We start from the raw sequence: 19,165 nt of genomic DNA, 5'->3' as shown, positions 1-19,165 counted from the left end.
ATGTAACTCTCTGGCTCTGGAAAGTAGGCAATACTCTCTCAAGATCCTTCAGATATTGTCATCATAATTATTGCTTAACTAAACGGAACATTATTTAAAAAAATCTGAAAAAACAACACATTAAATGTTGATCCTATACAACGCTGCCTTTAAGTTTTAGTATTTCTAAAGCTGCTAAGATTTTTCCACCGTGTACCATAATTAATTTGAACAACTAAATTCGACACAATGTATTTCTGTAAAACCATGATTGAGATTTTAATTGGCCACTGGATGGCCAAGCAAAGGAACTTAAGGGCCACAGGGCCAGTCCTTAAGGGAATATTGCGAAGTAAAGAGCTGCAAATGAAGCCAAAGGTCCCTGACATCGAGTTATTTTCGGCTATTCGCTCCGATTACATGTTTTCTGTCATAGATTAGCCGCGGACCGCCTACAGCCGCCAGAAGAGGACACAATTTCACACTCCCCCGACTCCATTCCCGGCATCTGTTGCAGTCGGAAGAGTACGAGTATCTCGAGTGACAAAGTGGTTCGAGGGGAGTATCGTCTTCGGATTCTGGGTGTGTTTTCTCCGGGACTAAACTGCACATTACTTATGCAGGATGATTTACTGGGACGCGTGACAGATTTACAAGTTGCATTTACTGCATTAATTCATCATAAATAAATCTCTGAGGGGACTATAATTTGTGCGGTGTGTCGAATAGATGAAAAATAACAAAATTGAGGCATCTTTAGTGGGATCTTCACACCTTGGCGTCTGGTAAAGTCGCATTGAGGAAACAATTACCGAATGGCATTTCCTGCCTCTGTTCATGCCTCTAATTATCAAGTGCAATGTGTATTTATAAAACTTTATTCATTTGCAACACATTTTCGCCGTTTTTTGTCCGCCTGCCATTCGGTAATTATTACGAGGCGTTGACACAAATATCGCTTGCAAGGCGACTCGTGTGCAGCCAGACTGTCGGCGGCAAAAATAATTTACACATCTAATTAAGATACTGTTGAATATAATGCTTTTATGACTCTTTAATGCATCCTCTAAATATTGCATTATATTCGTATTTTAATCATTTTTCTGCTCCTTCTTCGGCAAATTAGCTAACCAAAAGCCATTCGCTTTATCATGTTCGTTTTCCTAGGAATGTGTCTTTTCGAAAATGGGCGTTGAAAAGCCAACTGAGCACACTCAAAACACAATAAAAAGGGAAAGTATGTATTTTGAATATATCGTGTTATAAAACAAAGCATCATTTGGGCCTTTTGGTGACAGAGAAAACCAACAAAGCCCCGAAAAAACAAACACATTGTTATGTTCTTGTGGCATGGCCCATGCTGCATTTTTATGTGCCATGAAATTAATTTACGATTACGACAATTTAAATTTTTAAAATCACACTAAAAATATGCCAACATAGCTTCGGTTGCCTTGCCAGGCGAAAGTGTTAAAAAGCCAAAAGGAAGCAGCCACAAGGGGCTTCGGGGTCTTGAGAAAGGGGCTATTGTATGCCTGTTCAATATCGAAGTGTTGACTTGAGTTTATGTTTCATATTTTGTCTCTGAAGTCATTTAATTTCTATAAACAGACAGGGCCAGGCAGGGGTTGCCATTCCACCCGAGAAGAGGATGATGATGACGATGTGGCACTGACGTTTATGTGGCATCAGCGGAGGCGGAACTCGTTCACGGCTTATTTGGCAGCTCTTTGGAGTCCGTTTATTGATGTCGCTGCTGGCAACAACAAGTTTTAAGTGGCTGTTACTTTATGAGCTTATTAAAGAGGAAGTTCTTGGGTGTTCACTCCGGTTTTATTGGCCTAAAAAACGGGGCAATAAATTCCAATAGCAATGTCGAACGGAAGGATGCTCAGGTGTGTCGACTGACAAGACTTTCCACTTAAGCATCAGATTTATTTTTGCTATTAATTTTGGTTACAGAACAAGTTTCCTTCTCCTTTTTCTCCTTCTTGATTACAACACATCAAAACTATCCACACAATTGAGAGCCTAATCAAGCATGTAACTGCAACCATTCGCATTCCGGGGATTTGGCCAGTGTCTGATTTGAAAATTATTTATTTATGGCAATCAGCAGCGGAGCGGAGAGAATGGCAATTGTGTTTCATTTCTCTTAATACAGCTCGTCAAATAAACAAATCATGGTGTTAAGGCAAATGATGGATTGACATCAGCTCGTACACATGACTGTTTGTGCACTCAGCCAGTAGCCGGCAAGCCAAACATGCCCAGCTCAAAATCCGCAATAGGAGCAGCCACTGGCCAAGCGGCAACAATGGGGGCCAAAGCACAGTGGAATGGTTTCTGTTATGTTTTCGGAAATAAAAAATTTTTACTGATCTTGATTTTTGCATTAATAACTGATATTAAATAGAATAAATGTATTAATTGATTTATTTCCCTAAATGTATTCGCATCTATTAAAATCTGTCAAATTTCTAAACTCTAGATTTCAAATATTTGGAAAACTATAATAAATTCTTAAGCTTAGTACCTACTGCAATACATTCTAAAAATTAGTTTAATATCTTATATTGGTAATTTTTGTAAATTTTTCATTTTGTTTTAAAGAAGTTATGCACAAACTTATATGAATGTTAACTGCCATAAATAAATACGTTTTCTATTGTGATATTATATAAACATGTTTTGAAAATGTAAGTCTAATTTGTAAATAATAATGTCTTCACCATATTATTATATTATAAATTTAAATAGTTTGAAAGGTTTTTGTGTGAAGAAAAAAAGTTTTATTAACTTCCCATTCTCCCTGAGTAAAGATAAGATTTCTAATTGAATTTTGTAATTAAAAAATCTAAAATCTCTTTTTGAGTGTAAATAAAAATGTAATATAGATGAAATGTTGTTTTTTTTACATCTTCATACTGTGCGATGCGTTGATTTTTGCAGTGGTAGTGGCCCGAGTACTAGCAGTAGCAGGGGCAACATTTTGTGGCATGTGCTGGCTGTTTGTTCTACATCTCCTTTTGTTGCCGCAGTGGCTTTAAAATGTGCTACCCTCCCTTTTGCAGCGCACTTGATTTTTATTTTCAACACTTTTTTGTGCGACCTGACTTGGTGGCACACAGAGAGAGAAAAACGAGGGGGAAAAAGCACGAAAACATTCATAAAATATGCATTATGCAATCTAAGCTCGTGTGAGCGTTGCTAAATATTTTATGCACATGTATTGTACCACACACAAACACACACACACTCACACACACAAACGAGGAAAACATCTGTGGGCTGATGGCCGTATTGTGTAGTTTATGATTTTGTTTTTACCACAGAATTTATTCATAATCATTAATATATCGCCGTCACAAAGGCAAATATCGAAATTAACAAATTCCCTTGTGATGTCGCACAAAAAAAATTCCACGCCTCGGCGAAGACAAATGGCCGGGAGTTGCGGCAAACAAGAGCTGAAAATTCGGAAATCTCAAATAATAAAAACATTAAAAACCATAATAAATACGGTTTTAAATCACATGTGCCGTTTAACACATTGAGCCGAGCGAGCGTTTGCTTTTCCTTTTTAATGCTCTTCTTTCCCGTTGGACTGCGCATAAATTTCAACTTAAATTGCGCGCGCAGGCCAAAAAGCAAAGGCTTTGCCCCCCTTCAGATGCCGAGCAAACGCCGCCCACTTAACGCCCTGGGTGGCAGCTATCTCTCTCGCTCAGCCATCTCCCTAACTCACTTGCTCTTCTACAAAGACAAGACTCTTGCCAATTAGCATCTGTGTGCGTTTTGGATTCTGTGGCCGTTATGCCTGGTTTATTTTGATTTGCCTAAGATTTTAATTTCTGTATTTCGAAACTATTAAATTATGGCCAAAATGTCGTTGCTCTTTGATCTGAATGCCAAATGTCTTTGGTATAAAGTATACCGATCCCAGGGAGATCTCTTCTTATAGCCACATTAAGGTGCATATAGCTTTATTATCGGCTGGCCATTCGCGTTTCTTTCTTTGTTCTGTTCAAATTTTCCGGCGTTGTTCGTTTACGGCCTTTTAATGAGAATTATGTGACTTTAATTTATGTCTCAATTTTGCGCATATTAAAATCTTTATTTCGCTTTCCGAGTTCGTTTGTTTCGAGATTTTGAAGTGATGTGGAAGAATATTTAATGGTTATGTTTTTAAGCAAAGAAATTCAACGGATTTTTTCACTTTTATATAATTTGTTATAGCGCATTAGTAATCAGACGATTTGATGGTTATTTTTGTTGAAATTCTCAGAGATTTTCCTTTAAATTAAGTCGGTTATTATGATTTGTCTAACTTTTAAATATTAATTATCATCAACTTATTCAAACATTAATTTAAATAATTTTGCAAACAAAGTAGGATGTCTCTTTAAATTTTAAAAGGTGTTGATAGGATTTATTTCTTTTATAAATATTCCCATATAAGTTTTTTGTTTATTTACTTTTATTATTGCCATAAATTGGTATTAACAAATCTATCCTTTTCACTTACCAAAACATTTCTTTTATCTTTAAACATTATCAAATTTAAGTTTATTTTTATTTTTTCTCATCAACCCACCAAGCTTGTTTGGCTTAGAGAAATACCAATTTTCTCTTCCTTTTCAAAAAGTAACCAATTTAATCTTCAATTATTTTTGTAATTGTCCCAGTAAATGATAAAATTTGAAGCTGGCAAAATGCAATTGTTGCTGCTAATGACTGCAGCTTTGAAACTATTTAAATGGCCTGGCCAGGTGCCTCATGCGGACATATTGTCCTGCCCACAGAATAAATATCCTGCCATCCTGCCTGACAAAAAGAGCTGTGGAAGAACACGACCCTGCTGCAAATGGAATGGCTTCCCCTGCCATCGGATAAAGCTCCATAAACACGGAGAGAAGAAGGGGGAAAATTAGGAAATAAGAAAATTTGTATATAATTTTTAATGCTTATTATATAATTTATACATAAGACGGTTAAGAATAATATTTTAAGATTCAGATGTAATATCTGTAAAGAAACATTTTTGATCAAGGGAATACGAATGAAGCCTAATAAAATTTAAAAAAAAGGTAAACAAAACTGAATAAACTTTTGAAAACCAAAGAGGACAACTTTCTAAAGCAATATTTTTGGAAATGTTTTTAAAAATCCTTTTCAAATATGTTTTCTCAAAATCACTTAAATTTTCAAACTAAATCTAATATTACAATTTAGTTTAGTCTTCTTTTTCTCCGTGCAGCATCCTCCCCTCCATTTTCCTTTCAGTGTCAAACGCACACACACAGTGGCGTTGGAAAATCCACAGCGAGTACAGCAGACTTAATATCTAAAGCAATTTACAGTTATGAAAATAAGAGACATATCCGCAAAACGACAAGCACAGTGCGCCACCGCAGCAACAACAACAACAACAACAACAACAAAAACAACAATAAGGATCCTGGTGAAAGGAGGACGGACGAAGGAGGAGGGAGGGTGAGAAACTTCTGCTAACGAAGTAAGTACCCTGGAGGACACTTAAGCGTGCGACCCCCGGCCCAACTGGCGTCGAGCGTCATAATGTCGCCAACATTTTCCGAAATTACACACAAATGACAAAATAAAAGGTGCAAAAAGTCTGCAAAAGGACGACAAATGTTGTAGGGGAAACGCTCTCTCTCTCTCTTCTTCACTCTCTCTCTTGCTCTTTGAGTGCTTTCCATTTGGCGGCCATGTTGAAAAGATTTGAGTGCCGAGTGATTTCACTCATTGGCTGTGGAAATGAGGGCGTGGCCTGGGATTGCTTTCTTCTGAGCGGGAGAGATGCCTTCAGAACACAGCGCTTGCGTGAAGAGAGGGAAAAATAAAAGACCGAAAGAGAGTGAGAGATAAGTGGGTGGCTGGATGGCTGGGTGGGCTGATAGGGGCAAGTTGCGGCTGGCAAAATGAGGGTTAAATCGCGTGCATAATTTAGCAGTTCATTTCATTCATTTGAGTGCAAGTGCTCAGAGATGTGCGCTTCCTAAATGCTTTTCCGCTGCTGCTCCAGCTCGTTCCTTTTTCCGTTTCCGTTTCCGCTCTGGCTCTCTTGTGTGTTTGCTAGTGTGTGTGTGGGTGGGTGAGCGCTGGCGCAGTATCTAGCAACGTTTACCGCTACAATGACAAGCATTTATGGCAATTAACACTTTAGCTGTTTATATGCTGATGCCGCTGTTGTGGACACTTAATCGTGTCGGCCATTAGAGGCGAAAGAGAGAGATACTTTCGCCAAGCAAAACAAAAAATCTGGCAAATTCAGGCATTCATGCAAATCACGTTTTCCCCGCTTTTCCACTTTACTGCTCCATGGCTACCCTGGCCTTTACCATTTCCCACTTCCGATTTCCGTTTTCCGCCATTGCGTTTAGTCCAAATTCAATATCGTGCATAATTAATTTGCAATTAGCACGTTTCTGTTTTTGTTTTCATTCTGACCAGCCGCCCCACGCCACCTGCCTCTCTCTCTCTAAAATGGAAATTTTCTAATTACGTGCACAAGCTGAATGCAAACTAGTTTTCCCGCCCCATCGGTATCCGCTTTTCATCCGGCCGATTGCCCGGCGGCATTTCGAGCGGTCCACGTTCATGTCCATTGCCGATTTCCATGCCCCTCGACGACGAGGACGTCGCCGATGATGGCCTGCGAAATGGGTTGGCATATGAAATGAGCTGCAAATTGATGGAGGAATTAGCGCAGCATATTTAATTCGTACTCGCAGAAACAACAACCACGGCGATTGGTCCTTGTTTGCCCATCGGGTGCGGCGGCCAGTGAATGATGGGCTAATGGGCTTTTAGGTGCACATTTTTAATGCAGATTAGGCACACATTCGATTAGCCAATGGCAAAGGAAAAAAAACCACAGTTTAGTAAAGATTCGATCGATAAATTACTCAAAGCGAAAAGGGTTTTAAGAGTTGTACGTGAGGGGAGTTGAATTTTCTGAGTGTTTAAGGTGTTTAAGGATGTAAGCTGCCTTATTGGGTAATCTGGTGTTTAGGAAAGAACTGGTTATCAACTTTCCAGAAAAACAGCTTTTATTAAACATACAATTTACCCATAAATGAGTCATCATAATAATTAGATTTAAATATTACAATGTTCATTCAGTGTTCTTCATTGTAGTTTATTTAAAGACGTTTTTGTATTCATCATGTTTTATATATCCAAACCAAAAATATGAAAATAAAGACTTTAAACTTAAAAATAGTTTTGGAGTATAAATATTTGGCTATATAGTTAAAAGTTAACTTACAACACGTTCTTATAGTTAATTATTATTATTATCCATATACCTATTAAACTTACTCGGACTTTCTATAAGTTTTATTTTATTAAAACATAAAATTTAAAATTCTCACAAACCGAGAAAAAAGAAAGAAATAGAACCTCCTAAACTTAAGCAGAAGCAAAAACATTAAAACGCCCTACAAAAGTGTGAAAATATTATTTAAAATTTGATACATGCCAACATGCTAAAAATTCTAACACCCATTTACAATTTACACTTCCAATTAGTTAAACTCAAATTTCCGAGTCATAAAATTTACAAATGACCAAGCGAAATCCAATCCGATGATTTATTAAATGATATAATTATTTGACAGCCAAATTAGCCGGGCTTAGGCAATCTAAAACAGCTGCCGCCACGCCACTCCCCCATTTTCGCCCAGTTTGAGAGCTTACCCCGACTGGCTGACTAATTTATGTATTAACTTTGAACGCTCATTAGTTTAATTAGTCAAACAAATTAACGTGGGGCTTACGGCAAGTGGAGTGCAAACAACAAAATGGCCGAATAAACAGAGCGAGCGGGGCGGTGGAAATTTGCGGGGAGCGAGGAGGCCGAAGCTCAAATGGAGGCCATCTCCCTCGCACTTCATTAAATATACAAATACAAGGGATACACAGGCTTAGGGCCGAGCGGTGTATTAAATGGGAATATCCTATAAATAAATTGGCAATAATTTAATTATCGCATAATTATGCAGATGACCGGCCGCCTGTGCTTTTAATTGCCTTTTGTCCCGAGGTCAGCGGCTCATATTAACAGCTTATCGATTTTCCACCTCCCTGTACATTTTTATTTGCCTTTTAATTAGTTGTAAATCTTGCACGGCCTGTTGAAAGCCAAGCGTGGAAGAGCGAGTACAGGGGGCGGGAAAACTGCCGCCATTGCATGCACTATTTATTTTAACAAGAGCTGCTCATTTAATACTTATTTTCACTAATTAAATGGAAGAGTAAGTACATCAGAAAGAGAGACAGAGAGAGAGACGGTGAGAGAGCGAGCAGGCCACATGCGACAGCAAGAGCAATTTTCCGCTTTTCCGCAGCGCAAAAAGTTTGATGTCTATGTAAACAGCGGCTTTCGTGTGTGCGTGTCTGGCGGACTGCCAATTTTCCCGGCCCCACTCACTCACACACACATCCTATACACACACTCGTGTATAGGATATATATATACATATATGCACAGGCTATAACGTATTCCGTATACGTCGGCTGTTTGAGCGCACTTAAATAATGAATAATGACGAGACAAGCAATTAAAATAATTTGCGGTTTTACCGTGCGTATGCGCATCATTTAATTTTGCATGTAAAAGAGTTAAGCACTTATTACACAGCGAGAAAAGGGTTCACTTTGCAGTAAGCCCCTACTCAGGGGGATAAGCAATGGAGTAAGATAATTCGGTAAGTGCAGAATCAAGTAAATATATATAAGGGCCCGCCATCAATGGGCCAATTAAAATGAGTGCCCGACGCTCTGGTGTTGGTGGTGAGCATCTTAAAACTAATTAAAACGAAAAACGGCATAACAAGCTGCTCATTAAGCATCCTCGTTGCCTTCCTCCCCCTCGAATCTGTGGTTAATTATAGAAGAGAAAAGACGAGCCGTGCTAACGAGTCTTGGAATAAAGCCAGTGAATATAGATATACTATATATTGGAGGAGTAAGATCCCAGCTAACACCCAACTTTCCATCGTCGGAGTTCATTAAGCAGCACCCAGCGTCCACTTAACGATGTCACTTATACGCCCCATTGTTCCCTCGAACCCAAAGTAAGAAAAAAAGTAAAGAATATAAAAAGGAAAACCCAGAGCCGAGTGGCCTATCCCCAGCGAACCAACGAGCCACCCAACCCGCCCCCTTGAAGGCCACTGCTGCGATGCGTATAAACCGCAAATTGGATGCGATATTAAATCGTCTGTGCCAAAGCGCATATAAATTTTTGTTCAATTTAAAAGAATTTTCCCGAGAGCGAGCAAGCGCAGGAGCAAAAGAGAGAGAGAGAGAGAAAGTCCCGCAGAGCGACAGAGAGAGCAGGAGTAGAAGAGTTCCGGCATAGTTTGTCTGTCCTCCTCAAACACTTTGAGTTTTACATAGGAAGTGTCAAGGAGGCAAGATGATTTTCTCATTTCGAGAAAAAAGAAAAAATTAAGTAAATAAACCAACTAATTAGCAACATAATTATGGCCGCAAAAATATTCTAAAATTCAATTAAGCTGAAGAAAGCACAAAGCATTCATGCATAAATGACTAAGAACAAACCAGGCATGCCATAAGCAAAAGGAAAACTCAGCACACACAGCGGGAAAATATATATAACTAGAAATGCTTAAAAAAATAAATAAAAAACAAAGAGAGGAACGTACCAAAAGTTGAGATCCATTTCGGAAGCACCCAACCGCATAAACAAACAAATTTTGCGCTAAATAATTTGACAATTACTCACATCCTCGGGAGGAGAAGGCTAGATGGCTGGCTAGCTGGCTGGATGGGTGGCTAGCTAGATGACTGGTTAGCCTTTGTTTCCATCAGATGGCTATTACAGTTGAGTGAAGAACTATGTAAAACAGGACTCCACACTCTCTCTCTCTCTCTCTTTCTCTCTGTTTCTGTTTCTGTGTGTGTCAGATCCTGATGCTCTGTGGCTTAGACTTGCAACAGACCATTACATTTGCTAACGAGTGGAAGGCAAATTAAATCATTAGATGCTAGTAGAGATAAGAGCCACGGCGGGGAGGAGCCAATCCACTCAAAGAACCACTCAGCAGCGGTGGGCGTGTAGAGTGCCCATACAGAGAGTCACTCAATGTGAAAACCACCACCATCATCATCACCACTAGAACCAAAAGCAGAACCACCATCCGTAGCCGTAGCAGCAGCAGCATTTAGCAGTTGACTTGCCACAGGCACACAACACATCTGTTGGATTAACAACTCCGAGAAAGACTGAAACAACCCTCATCATCATTACGCTTCTGGCTCTTGAGCGTGTGAGTCGTGGCGCGCGCGGATTACGCCCAGGATAATCGGACATCGGAGCACAGTAGGTCCGTGGCAGTATAGCGTCCACATCGGATATTGGCAGATCCAGATTCAGTCGATTGGCTGCCCTCAAGGTGACAGGACACGCATCGCGCAGTGAATGAACACAGCTAGTGAACAGAATCAGTGAACTTTTTAGTGACAGACCAGTGAATCCAAGACAATATTCCCAAAGAACCAAAAATGGTCATGTTGCAATCGCCGGCGCAAAAGGCCAGCGATAGTGCATCTGCCCAGAACACAGCCGTCGGTGGCCTGATGAGTCCCAATTCGAATCCGGATTCACCCAAGTCCAACACCTCGCCGGAAGTGGCTAGTGTGGACAGCGTGGTTTCCAGTGGAGCAGGTGGCGGAGCTACTCCGCCAGCTGCTAAGATACCTAAGTTCATCATCAGTGCCAATGGCTCTGCAGTGGCAGGCAAGCAGGAACAGGAGCTGAGATACTCTTTGGAACGGCTCAAGCAAATGAGCAGTGAATCGGGAAGCTTGCTCAGCCGCTTGAGTCCCTTGCAGGAGGACTCTCAGGACAAGGAGAAACCCAATCACAATAACAACAGCAGTCTTACCAACCACAATGCGAACAGCAATCCTCGGCGCTCGCAATCTCCGCCAGCTGCGGTGGGATCCGTGAGCTTCTCCTCACCCGCCCAGCAGCGGAAACTCCTGGAACTAAATGCCGTTCGCCATTTGGCACGACCGGAGCCACTGCAGCACCCACATGCCGCCTTGCTGCAGCAGCATCCACACCTGCTGCAGAATCCCCAGTTTCTGGCCGCCGCCCAGCAACATATGCACCATCATCAGCATCTTCAGCACCCACATCCGCACTCGCATCCGCATCCACTTCCTCATCCTCATCCGGCGGCTGTCTTTCATTTGAGGGCTCCCACCAGCAGTACCACTGCCCCACCTTCGCCGGCCACTTCGCCACTTTCGCCTCCCACTTCCCCGGCCATGCATTCCGACCAGCAGATGAGCCCACCCATCGTTCCGCCCCAGAATCCGCCACATTCCTCGCAGCAGCAACAACAGCAGCAGGTTGCCCCACCATCGGACATGGATCTCGAGCGGATCAAGCTGGTGGCCGCGGTGGCAGCTCGCACTACTCAAGCTCCCAGCACTTCTGTCTCTGCTTCGAACTCCGTTTCCAATGCCAGCACCTCCATCTCCAACTCCAGTTCCGGATCACCCAGTGGACGGGATCTCAGTGATTATGGGTTCCGAATACAGCTGGGCGGTCTGGCGGCAGCGGCGGCGGCTGCAGCAGCCACCTCGCGGCAGATTGCTGCAGCCAATTACGCAAGGAGCGATACCAGCGAGGAACTTAATGTCGATGGCAATGACGAGGATAGCAACGATGGATCACACAGCACGCCGTCGGTAAGTGATGATAGAACATGTTTGAGAATGAAGATATTCCATAGGAATATCTTAGGTATATCCTATCCCAGATGAAGCTTTTTTCAGTTTTAAGGTTATATAACTGAAATAAGCCGCCTAACAGATTATATGTATAATTTTCGAAAGTGAAACTAATATGTTTACCTATACTAAATGTAAATTATAGTCGGACGATGCATTTCTAAAATTTCGAATGTATAAAATCGTGATATTTCCTTCTCTATTATAGCTTGGTTTTTGTTATGGGGCATTGAAAGTTAAATTAGTAGCATAATCAAATCAATCTCATAAATTCCTCAATAATAAAATTCCTTAACAAATTGATGTTGCAATATCGTATAATATTTTGACATGAACACATTTTCAGCCTTCTGCCAGAATGTCTTATATGTCTTACATACAAAATAAATAAAACTGAAACTGGCTATTAAGATTGGCAATTTCAAGTTTTTGACAAAATTATTAATTTTGAAAATTTGAATTAAAGTTATTTATTTTGGCTTTTTATTCTTCGGTTTTCGAAAATATTAGAAATTAATATTTGAATGTACAATCGAAAACGTTCGTCATTGAGGTTTCTGCCAAATATATCACTAAATTATTTACTACTTTTAAAATGCTCTTAAATGTATAGAAACAATTTTTAAGCTTTTGAGATCTGTCACACCGATTACATTCCACTTAAAAATGTTGTTAGAAGACAAAATAAAAATATTCAAGCCGTATTTCTGGCAAAGTCCACTTTATAATGTTGCCCTCAAAAGAGAGGTACCTTGATCTTAAAAAATGAAATATTACGTAATATTAAAATCATTCTTTCGTAGTCGTTTCATATAATGTACCATCTATATCCATACTATATCCTATTAGGTCTGTCCCGTTGATCTGACCCGATCGGTGAACAGTAATGCCCCGGCAAATCCGAGTTCCGCCTCGACGAGTGCCTCCAGTGAGCGAGATGCGGCCACCAAGCGTCTGGCATTCTCCGTGGAGAACATCCTGGATCCGAACAAGTTCACGGGCAACAAGCTACCCAGTGGTCCTTTTGGCCATCCAAGGCAGTGGAGCTACGAGAGGGATGAGGAGATGCAGGAGAGATTGGATGACGATCAAAGCGAGGATATGTCTGGTGAGTAGAGCTATTCATTTCTCAACTGATTTAGACTTCACGCCCGATGAATCGCAAATCACTTTGATGGTTAGCTGTCTGATTTGATTGAAAGCGATGGAAATTCAGGGCACGCCAACTAAAGACATTCCCCTTGAGTACCCACCCCTTCGTGCTTACATACATGGCCAATAAAAAGGGGAGGCTGTGGGCAGAACACCTGCAAAACAGTTTGGCTTCTCATCCTGATTTTTTCCCTGTTTTTCTGCCAGGATGGCTGTGGGTGGTGGTGGGTGGCGAATGTTATATTTATACTGCTGCTTGTATCGTTTTTAGGTATGTTTTGATTTTGAATTTGCTTTTCCGTTTTGCCAGCCGCACCCCTCAAAAAGCTAGCAAAGCTGCCAGCCATTTTGCAGGCCCTGGGATTTTTCGTATTGCCTGCTTTCAGGCGCAAGTCACGTAGGTAAGAGTGTTTGGTTCTTTGGGGGGGGTTTGTTGGGTGGTGTGTTTATGTTGGCCATGAAAGCATTTATGTATATTTTGGGTATATTCAACGGCAAACAAATGCGCAAATGCCAAAGCAACCAAAAAAAAAAAGAAACGGATCTCCGAATTGCTGGTAACTGGCACTCTTCGTTTTTTGAAGGCAAACTTGTTTAGACCAAAAAGCTGCACTCATATCCAATAAGGATTTTCAATAGAATTGCTTTTAATTGATTGATTGATGTTTTAATTGGGGAAAAGCCATTGCCAGCTGGTAAGCTATATTTCCTATTTTTTCTACACTCTCTCTGTATTTTTTCTTCTCTCTTCGAACTGTTTGTCTTGCTGCGGATCAGGTTTTGGGTTTTCCAATGATTTTTTCGATGCCTTTGCTGCCTTTTTCGTTTTTTTTCGGTGGCTGGCTAAAATTTTGCTGAAAATTAATTGATTTTCATGCTTGGCTCGTTGCAAAGAAATTGCTCAAATAAAAATTTGCAAATTTGATTGAAGTTGTTGTGGGCGTGGGGTATGGGGGCATGGCGATACCATCGCTAAGCCGCTGGCCAAAGCGCCAAAATCAGGAAAAAGAAGTTCAGTCTCATGGGTTTTGGGGCGGCGGGAGTGATGGAGCTTAAGTTGAAGTTCGGTGCGGTTTGTTTGAACGCTCCTCATGATCTGATTATGAAACGAGTTGACTTGGTAAATGGGTTTGGATATGGGTTTGGAAATGATTTTAAGTTGGGAGAAAACAAATTTTAAGGGTTGGAGAAAGAGGTTCATCTACTATACTAAGGATGGTTATGGAGATTTATGTTTAGGTTCCAAGCAACTCTTTTTAATTAAGTAAAGTAACTAAACGGTATCACCTTTCATCAAGATCTTTCCAAATAAGGCCTGGTTGGCCTGTAAAATAATCGGTATTTCCATATTTACAACAGTATGCATAGTAATTCCACTCTACTATCGATCCATATCCAGGGATCAGTCCTTAGTAATATATCTTTGACCGAAAGTTTTTCAACGAACGATATTCTCCTCATCAAAGTATTAACTATAGAGTAGCATTTACATTACTTCTCGAGGTCCGACTATATACCGGCCCCTCTTTAATAACCCATTCTCTTTCATCTCTTTGAAACTCTTGTATTTGTGTTTATCCAAGAAGCAATGGTAAATTTATATTGCCAATTAATTAACCTGCTTTAAACAGCCGAACTCCCACTACTTTTAATGGCCAATTCGTTAAGCGCTTATGTAGGAAATTATAAACACCGGGAAATGATGTTTCGCCGGCCTTAGTGGCATGGCCACCATCCAGATCCATATCCACGTCCACATCCACATCATCATTATCAACGACACATTATCGGCCATTTCTGGTTGTCGGCTTTGCTGTTTGTGCATTTGTGTTTGTGTTAATAAAACACAATTAACTTCATCAATGGCGGGCGGCTGCTGGGAACATAACTGCTAATAAAACCGACTCAATGGTCGCGCCAACGACCCCATGAAAGGGGGTTGAGGATGTGGCGATGAAGTCGAGTGGTTGCAAACACTGAATTGGAGGCAGACAGGAGGCACAGCCGGGGAAACTTTACCACGATAATGATGTTGGAAATAATTATGTTGCTGGCAGTTTACAGCAACCCCTAGGCAGGATACACACACACACACACACACTTGCAAACAGGGCGAAAGACATATAGACAGACAGTCAAGTGCGAGGGTGTGTGTGTGTGTGCATCACGCATACGCACTGTTTGCCGTCTGGCATTCAACGATTGTTGGTTGGTGTTGCTGTAGTCATTAATTAGCAAGGTACTTAATTACCGCACATTCATTAGGTGCTTCAATGGCGCTGTCACACACACTCAGACAGCCAGAGATTCCAATTCAACCCCCCCGCCTCTCCCCTTTGTTTTATGGCCTATTGGGTGGAGGTGTTAATGCCTTGGCTTCGGTTTGGATTAGCGTAATTATGCTACCCTTTGTCAGTGCGACTAATTAGATTTTATGTGGCCGGCCAACTCCTTTCCCATTTTACTAACTTGACAACTGCAGTAGCTGGTTAATTATTCAGAAAATATTACGCATACGCCCCGTGTGTGGCTTTGAATTCTCCAAGGCGCCATTCATTGCGTTTTAGGCGCAGCAATTTGCATTTCATTTAAATTGCAAAACATAAAACTAACAACACGAGCTAGGCACACACTTGCAACAATAAAGCCACATATTGTCTGCATAATCCAGATAGCCAGGAAAGCAACTGAAATGCGCCCCAAAAGTCATATGAAAAAACAAGCGATAACCAAGTGGAAGACGGGATGGGGGAGGGGCAGGGAAATCTGGGGGTGGCCAACATTTAAATGTGGGCGGAACGGAATGGCAACGAGGTTGGAGCACAAACAACCCCCGAAACAAAAATGTAAAATGGCTGCGAAAAACTTTTATTCTTTTTCAGCACTCAATTTGTTGAGCTCTCTCTTTCTCTTACGCTTTTACTCTCTCTCTCACTCTCTCTTTAACTCACTATTCGTTTGTATGGGTGACAGGACTCGGGGGAGTCCTGACTGTGTGTGTATGTAAGTGTAATGACGAGCTCCATTTCGCCTTCTTGCCGTTGCCACAAAGTCAAGTTAAGCGACAATTTCCAGAGACCAGAGAGCTCGGCTCGTTTTTACGAGAATATCCGTCCATCAGCAACTCATTTATTATTTTATGAAAATGGCAAAATGAGACGACAAATGCTCCCCGGGGTCGCATTGGCCAGGCGGATGCGATTACAATGATTGCCCCAACACAAAGAACTTCAAATTTATAAGCCATTTCGGGACAGTCTCTGCGCCTCTGTGTGTGTGTGTGGGCTAAATTATGCGCCAGTTTGTGGTAATTAACACTCGGATTTCATAATTAAGTTTAAATTATATGTTGTAACTTCAGCTATCCTTTCTGCCTGTCCTTTCATTTCGGCAAGTCAAACTCCCCATGTGGTTCTCTCCCTTTTCAGTCCCTTTGCCTCTTTGCCATATCATCAAAATTGCTTATGAAGTGCTTTCGCCATAATTATAATTAACAGCGGCCATTTTGTTAATGGCAGACGCCAGACAGATAAGAACTTCGAAATGATTTTGGCTTTTAATGGAGATCAAGTTTAAACGTGGCGAAAAATGCAGATTAAATAAGGGCTTTAAATTAGTGGAAAAATCTTAAGTAATTAGGATTGTTATGTACTCTTCTTTGGTATTGTTGATGTTCGAATGCTGTTCTTTTCTAAAGATAATGGGTTTATATAGTCTTCTGATTACTTCATAAAACTACTTTCTTATTCCACTTTCTACTAGTAATCAATTAGGTAAACCATTTGGTAAACTTAAAGAAATCATCTTGGAAAACTGTATTCTCTGGCTATCTTTTAACTCATTATATCCCTGTTTTTAAATTAAAAGTAAACAATTTATTATTTTTAAGGACTTATAAATAAATATTTAAAACATCGTAAAAAGTTGTAGGGAAGACCTTCCTGCCACACATTCGAGATTACCGCACACAAATTAGCATAATCCTTTCAGTTTAATTAAACGTTACTCCCAGTCAGCACAAATATTGATCTTGGTCCGGCGGGTTTTTCCGTTTTTCCTTAATGCCAGACATCACGCATACGCCACGTTGCAGCTCTTAGTTGAATGGTCAGCATAATTAGGCGCCCTCGCTCGCCCATTGCAAAATTGTGGTTGCAACGCTTATTAGCCAGGCCTCCCTTCCCTACCTCCCTATCCCCGACTGCCCTTTGAACTTTCCGCATTTGTTTGACAGCGCATTAAGCTGTCTGTCGATTTTCACCCGTTGGTTTTCCATTGGGGTAGCTCTGTTAATTCAATTGACTCAAACCAATTGTGGTCAGGGCCAGTCGTCGACTGATTTTGGTTAGATATATGTATTGATGGGGGCTGGCGAGCATCTAATGTGCCATTAATGCATATCAAAGTGCCTGCAAACACTCCACAGCCCATTACCAGCGGTAATGGCAGTGCCCCAATCTGTGGAGAGGCAGTCGCGAAAATTCGTTAAATATTAAATGAAGCGTTCACGTTAATTTTCGGCTTAATTGCCGGCCAGACTGTGGTGCACTTTTAGGCGCACTCTCTTTGCACTTTCTTCCTCCTAACAGTCTGCCCTTCTAATGTCATGCAAACACGGCCAATCATGTTGGCCAATTACCAGGACTAACGCGAACATCCTTGACGAAGGGGTTGACACTTTTGCCTGCCGACCCTTTTTCGCCTGGCTGAATCGATTCCGGAGCTTTGAAAGGGGTTTACCGCAAAATTGCTCTGAGCCCGCAGTGAAATTTGTTAACAAGCTAAAGTTTTTAACGGCTTACAATATTTTCGGCTAACGATTGCATAATACAACGCCATCGAAGAGGCCAAAATGTAGGGCCCGTAATTGGTAACTGATATTTCGTTGAGCGAAAGACACACCCACGGACACAGTTGGTCAGTTGGCGAGCTGCCTTAATTGAATTTTGATTGTCGAATCATGGCAATCAACGCAGCCAGACACTCCATCTCCTCTCTCGTCTCTTTGCGAAAACTCTGGGCTGGTCATCCGGCAGTCACATGTGCGCCAACATGTGCCGAAAAATTCCAATTAATCCAACAATGATGCGGTGGTCGAGGTGATTGATTTCCGTTTGCCAATCCCCCGGGACATTGCCATTTGTCTGTGATGGATGGCCATCCACTGCCTGTTGACTTATGCAAAAAGAAACCAACGTCGGAATTTATCAAGCTTCTATCTTCGTTTTTCTCTCTTGCAGCCCAGGATCTCAATGACATGGATCAGGACGATATGGACGATGGCAGCGATATTGACGATCCCAGCAGCGAGACGGATTCGAAAAAAGGCGGCAGTCGCAATGGCGATGGCAAATCTGGCGGCGGTGGTGGAGGCGGTGGCTCAAAGCCTCGAAGAGCCCGCACTGCCTTCACCTACGAGCAGCTGGTTTCACTGGAGAACAAGTTCAAGACCACAAGATATCTTAGCGTCTGCGAGCGGCTAAACTTGGCTCTTAGTTTGAGTCTGACGGAGACCCAGGTAAGAGATATATTTTATTTATTATATAATCAAATCTGAATACTATGAAAAATAATCTTACATAAGAAAATTTCATAGATTTTATGATTAAAGAATTCATTTTGTAATAATTCTGTTTGCCATTCCTCTTTCCAGGTTAAAATCTGGTTCCAGAACCGTCGCACCAAGTGGAAGAAGCAAAACCCCGGCATGGACGTCAACTCCCCCACCATTCCACCACCCGGCGGCGGTTCCTTTGGCCCAGGGGCCTATGCCAGCGGACTCCTCTACTCACATGCCGTGCCCTATCCACCCTACGGACCCTACTTCCACCCCCTTGGCGCCCATCACCTCAGCCATTCGCACTCATAAAATTGCAAGATGCAACAGCGATTGTTGCAACTGTTCGAAAAGCGAGGCAGAACGGAAGGGTGCGCGGCTGGACCTGCGGCCGGAAGCGGATCGATGGCCAGCAAGGATAAACTGTAAATGTGAAGCTGCTTTAAGTGTGTGTGTGTGTTTAGTATTCGGTCAGAGATTTCCTTTGTTAACCTTCGATTCCTTCGATTAAATGCTGTACATAGTTCTTGTATAAATATGCTAGCTGCTAGTGCTTAGAACCTCGAATGCCATATCTAGAATTAAAAATTATACATAATTACAAGGTAGCGTTTAAGTGGCAAGCAAAATCAAAAAGAGCAAACCAAAAATTGCATAAATGTCAAGTGAAAAATAAACATT

General features: G+C 41.4%; 1 protein-coding gene across 1 annotated transcript; it reads left to right on the top strand.

Annotated features, from left to right (window-relative positions):
• Window positions 1-10,216: 10,216 nt before the first annotated feature.
• Window positions 10,217-19,165, top strand: LOC108115066 (homeobox protein slou). The gene is made up of 4 exons (XM_017226315.2): window positions 10,217-11,733; window positions 12,625-12,883; window positions 18,168-18,445; window positions 18,581-19,165. Exons 1-4 carry the CDS (start codon window positions 10,537-10,539, stop codon window positions 18,794-18,796), a joined length of 1,950 nt encoding a protein of 649 aa, XP_017081804.1. The 5' UTR covers window positions 10,217-10,536; the 3' UTR covers window positions 18,797-19,165.

This window comes from Drosophila eugracilis, unplaced genomic scaffold (genome assembly GCF_018153835.1).
Source record: "Drosophila eugracilis isolate 14026-0451.02 unplaced genomic scaffold, ASM1815383v1 contig_974, whole genome shotgun sequence".
NCBI classification, from domain to species: domain Eukaryota; kingdom Metazoa; phylum Arthropoda; class Insecta; order Diptera; family Drosophilidae; genus Drosophila; species Drosophila eugracilis.
The sequence above is the reverse complement of the archived record's forward strand: the minus strand, read 5'-3'. Positions and strand labels throughout refer to the sequence as shown.

What these genes read in the sequence shown, in the direction of transcription:
- LOC108115066 (XM_017226315.2), top strand. Translation starts at nt 10,537, where the DNA reads ATGGTCATGTTGCAATCGCCGGCGCAAAAGGCCAGCGATAGTGCATCT. An exon ending in TCAAAGCGAGGATATGTCTG is followed by an intron (nt 12,884 to 18,167) that starts GTGAGTAGAGCT and finishes TCTCTCTTGCAG; the next exon opens with CCCAGGATCTCAATGACATG. An exon ending in TGAGTCTGACGGAGACCCAG is followed by an intron (nt 18,446 to 18,580) that starts GTAAGAGATATA and finishes TCCTCTTTCCAG; the next exon opens with GTTAAAATCTGGTTCCAGAA.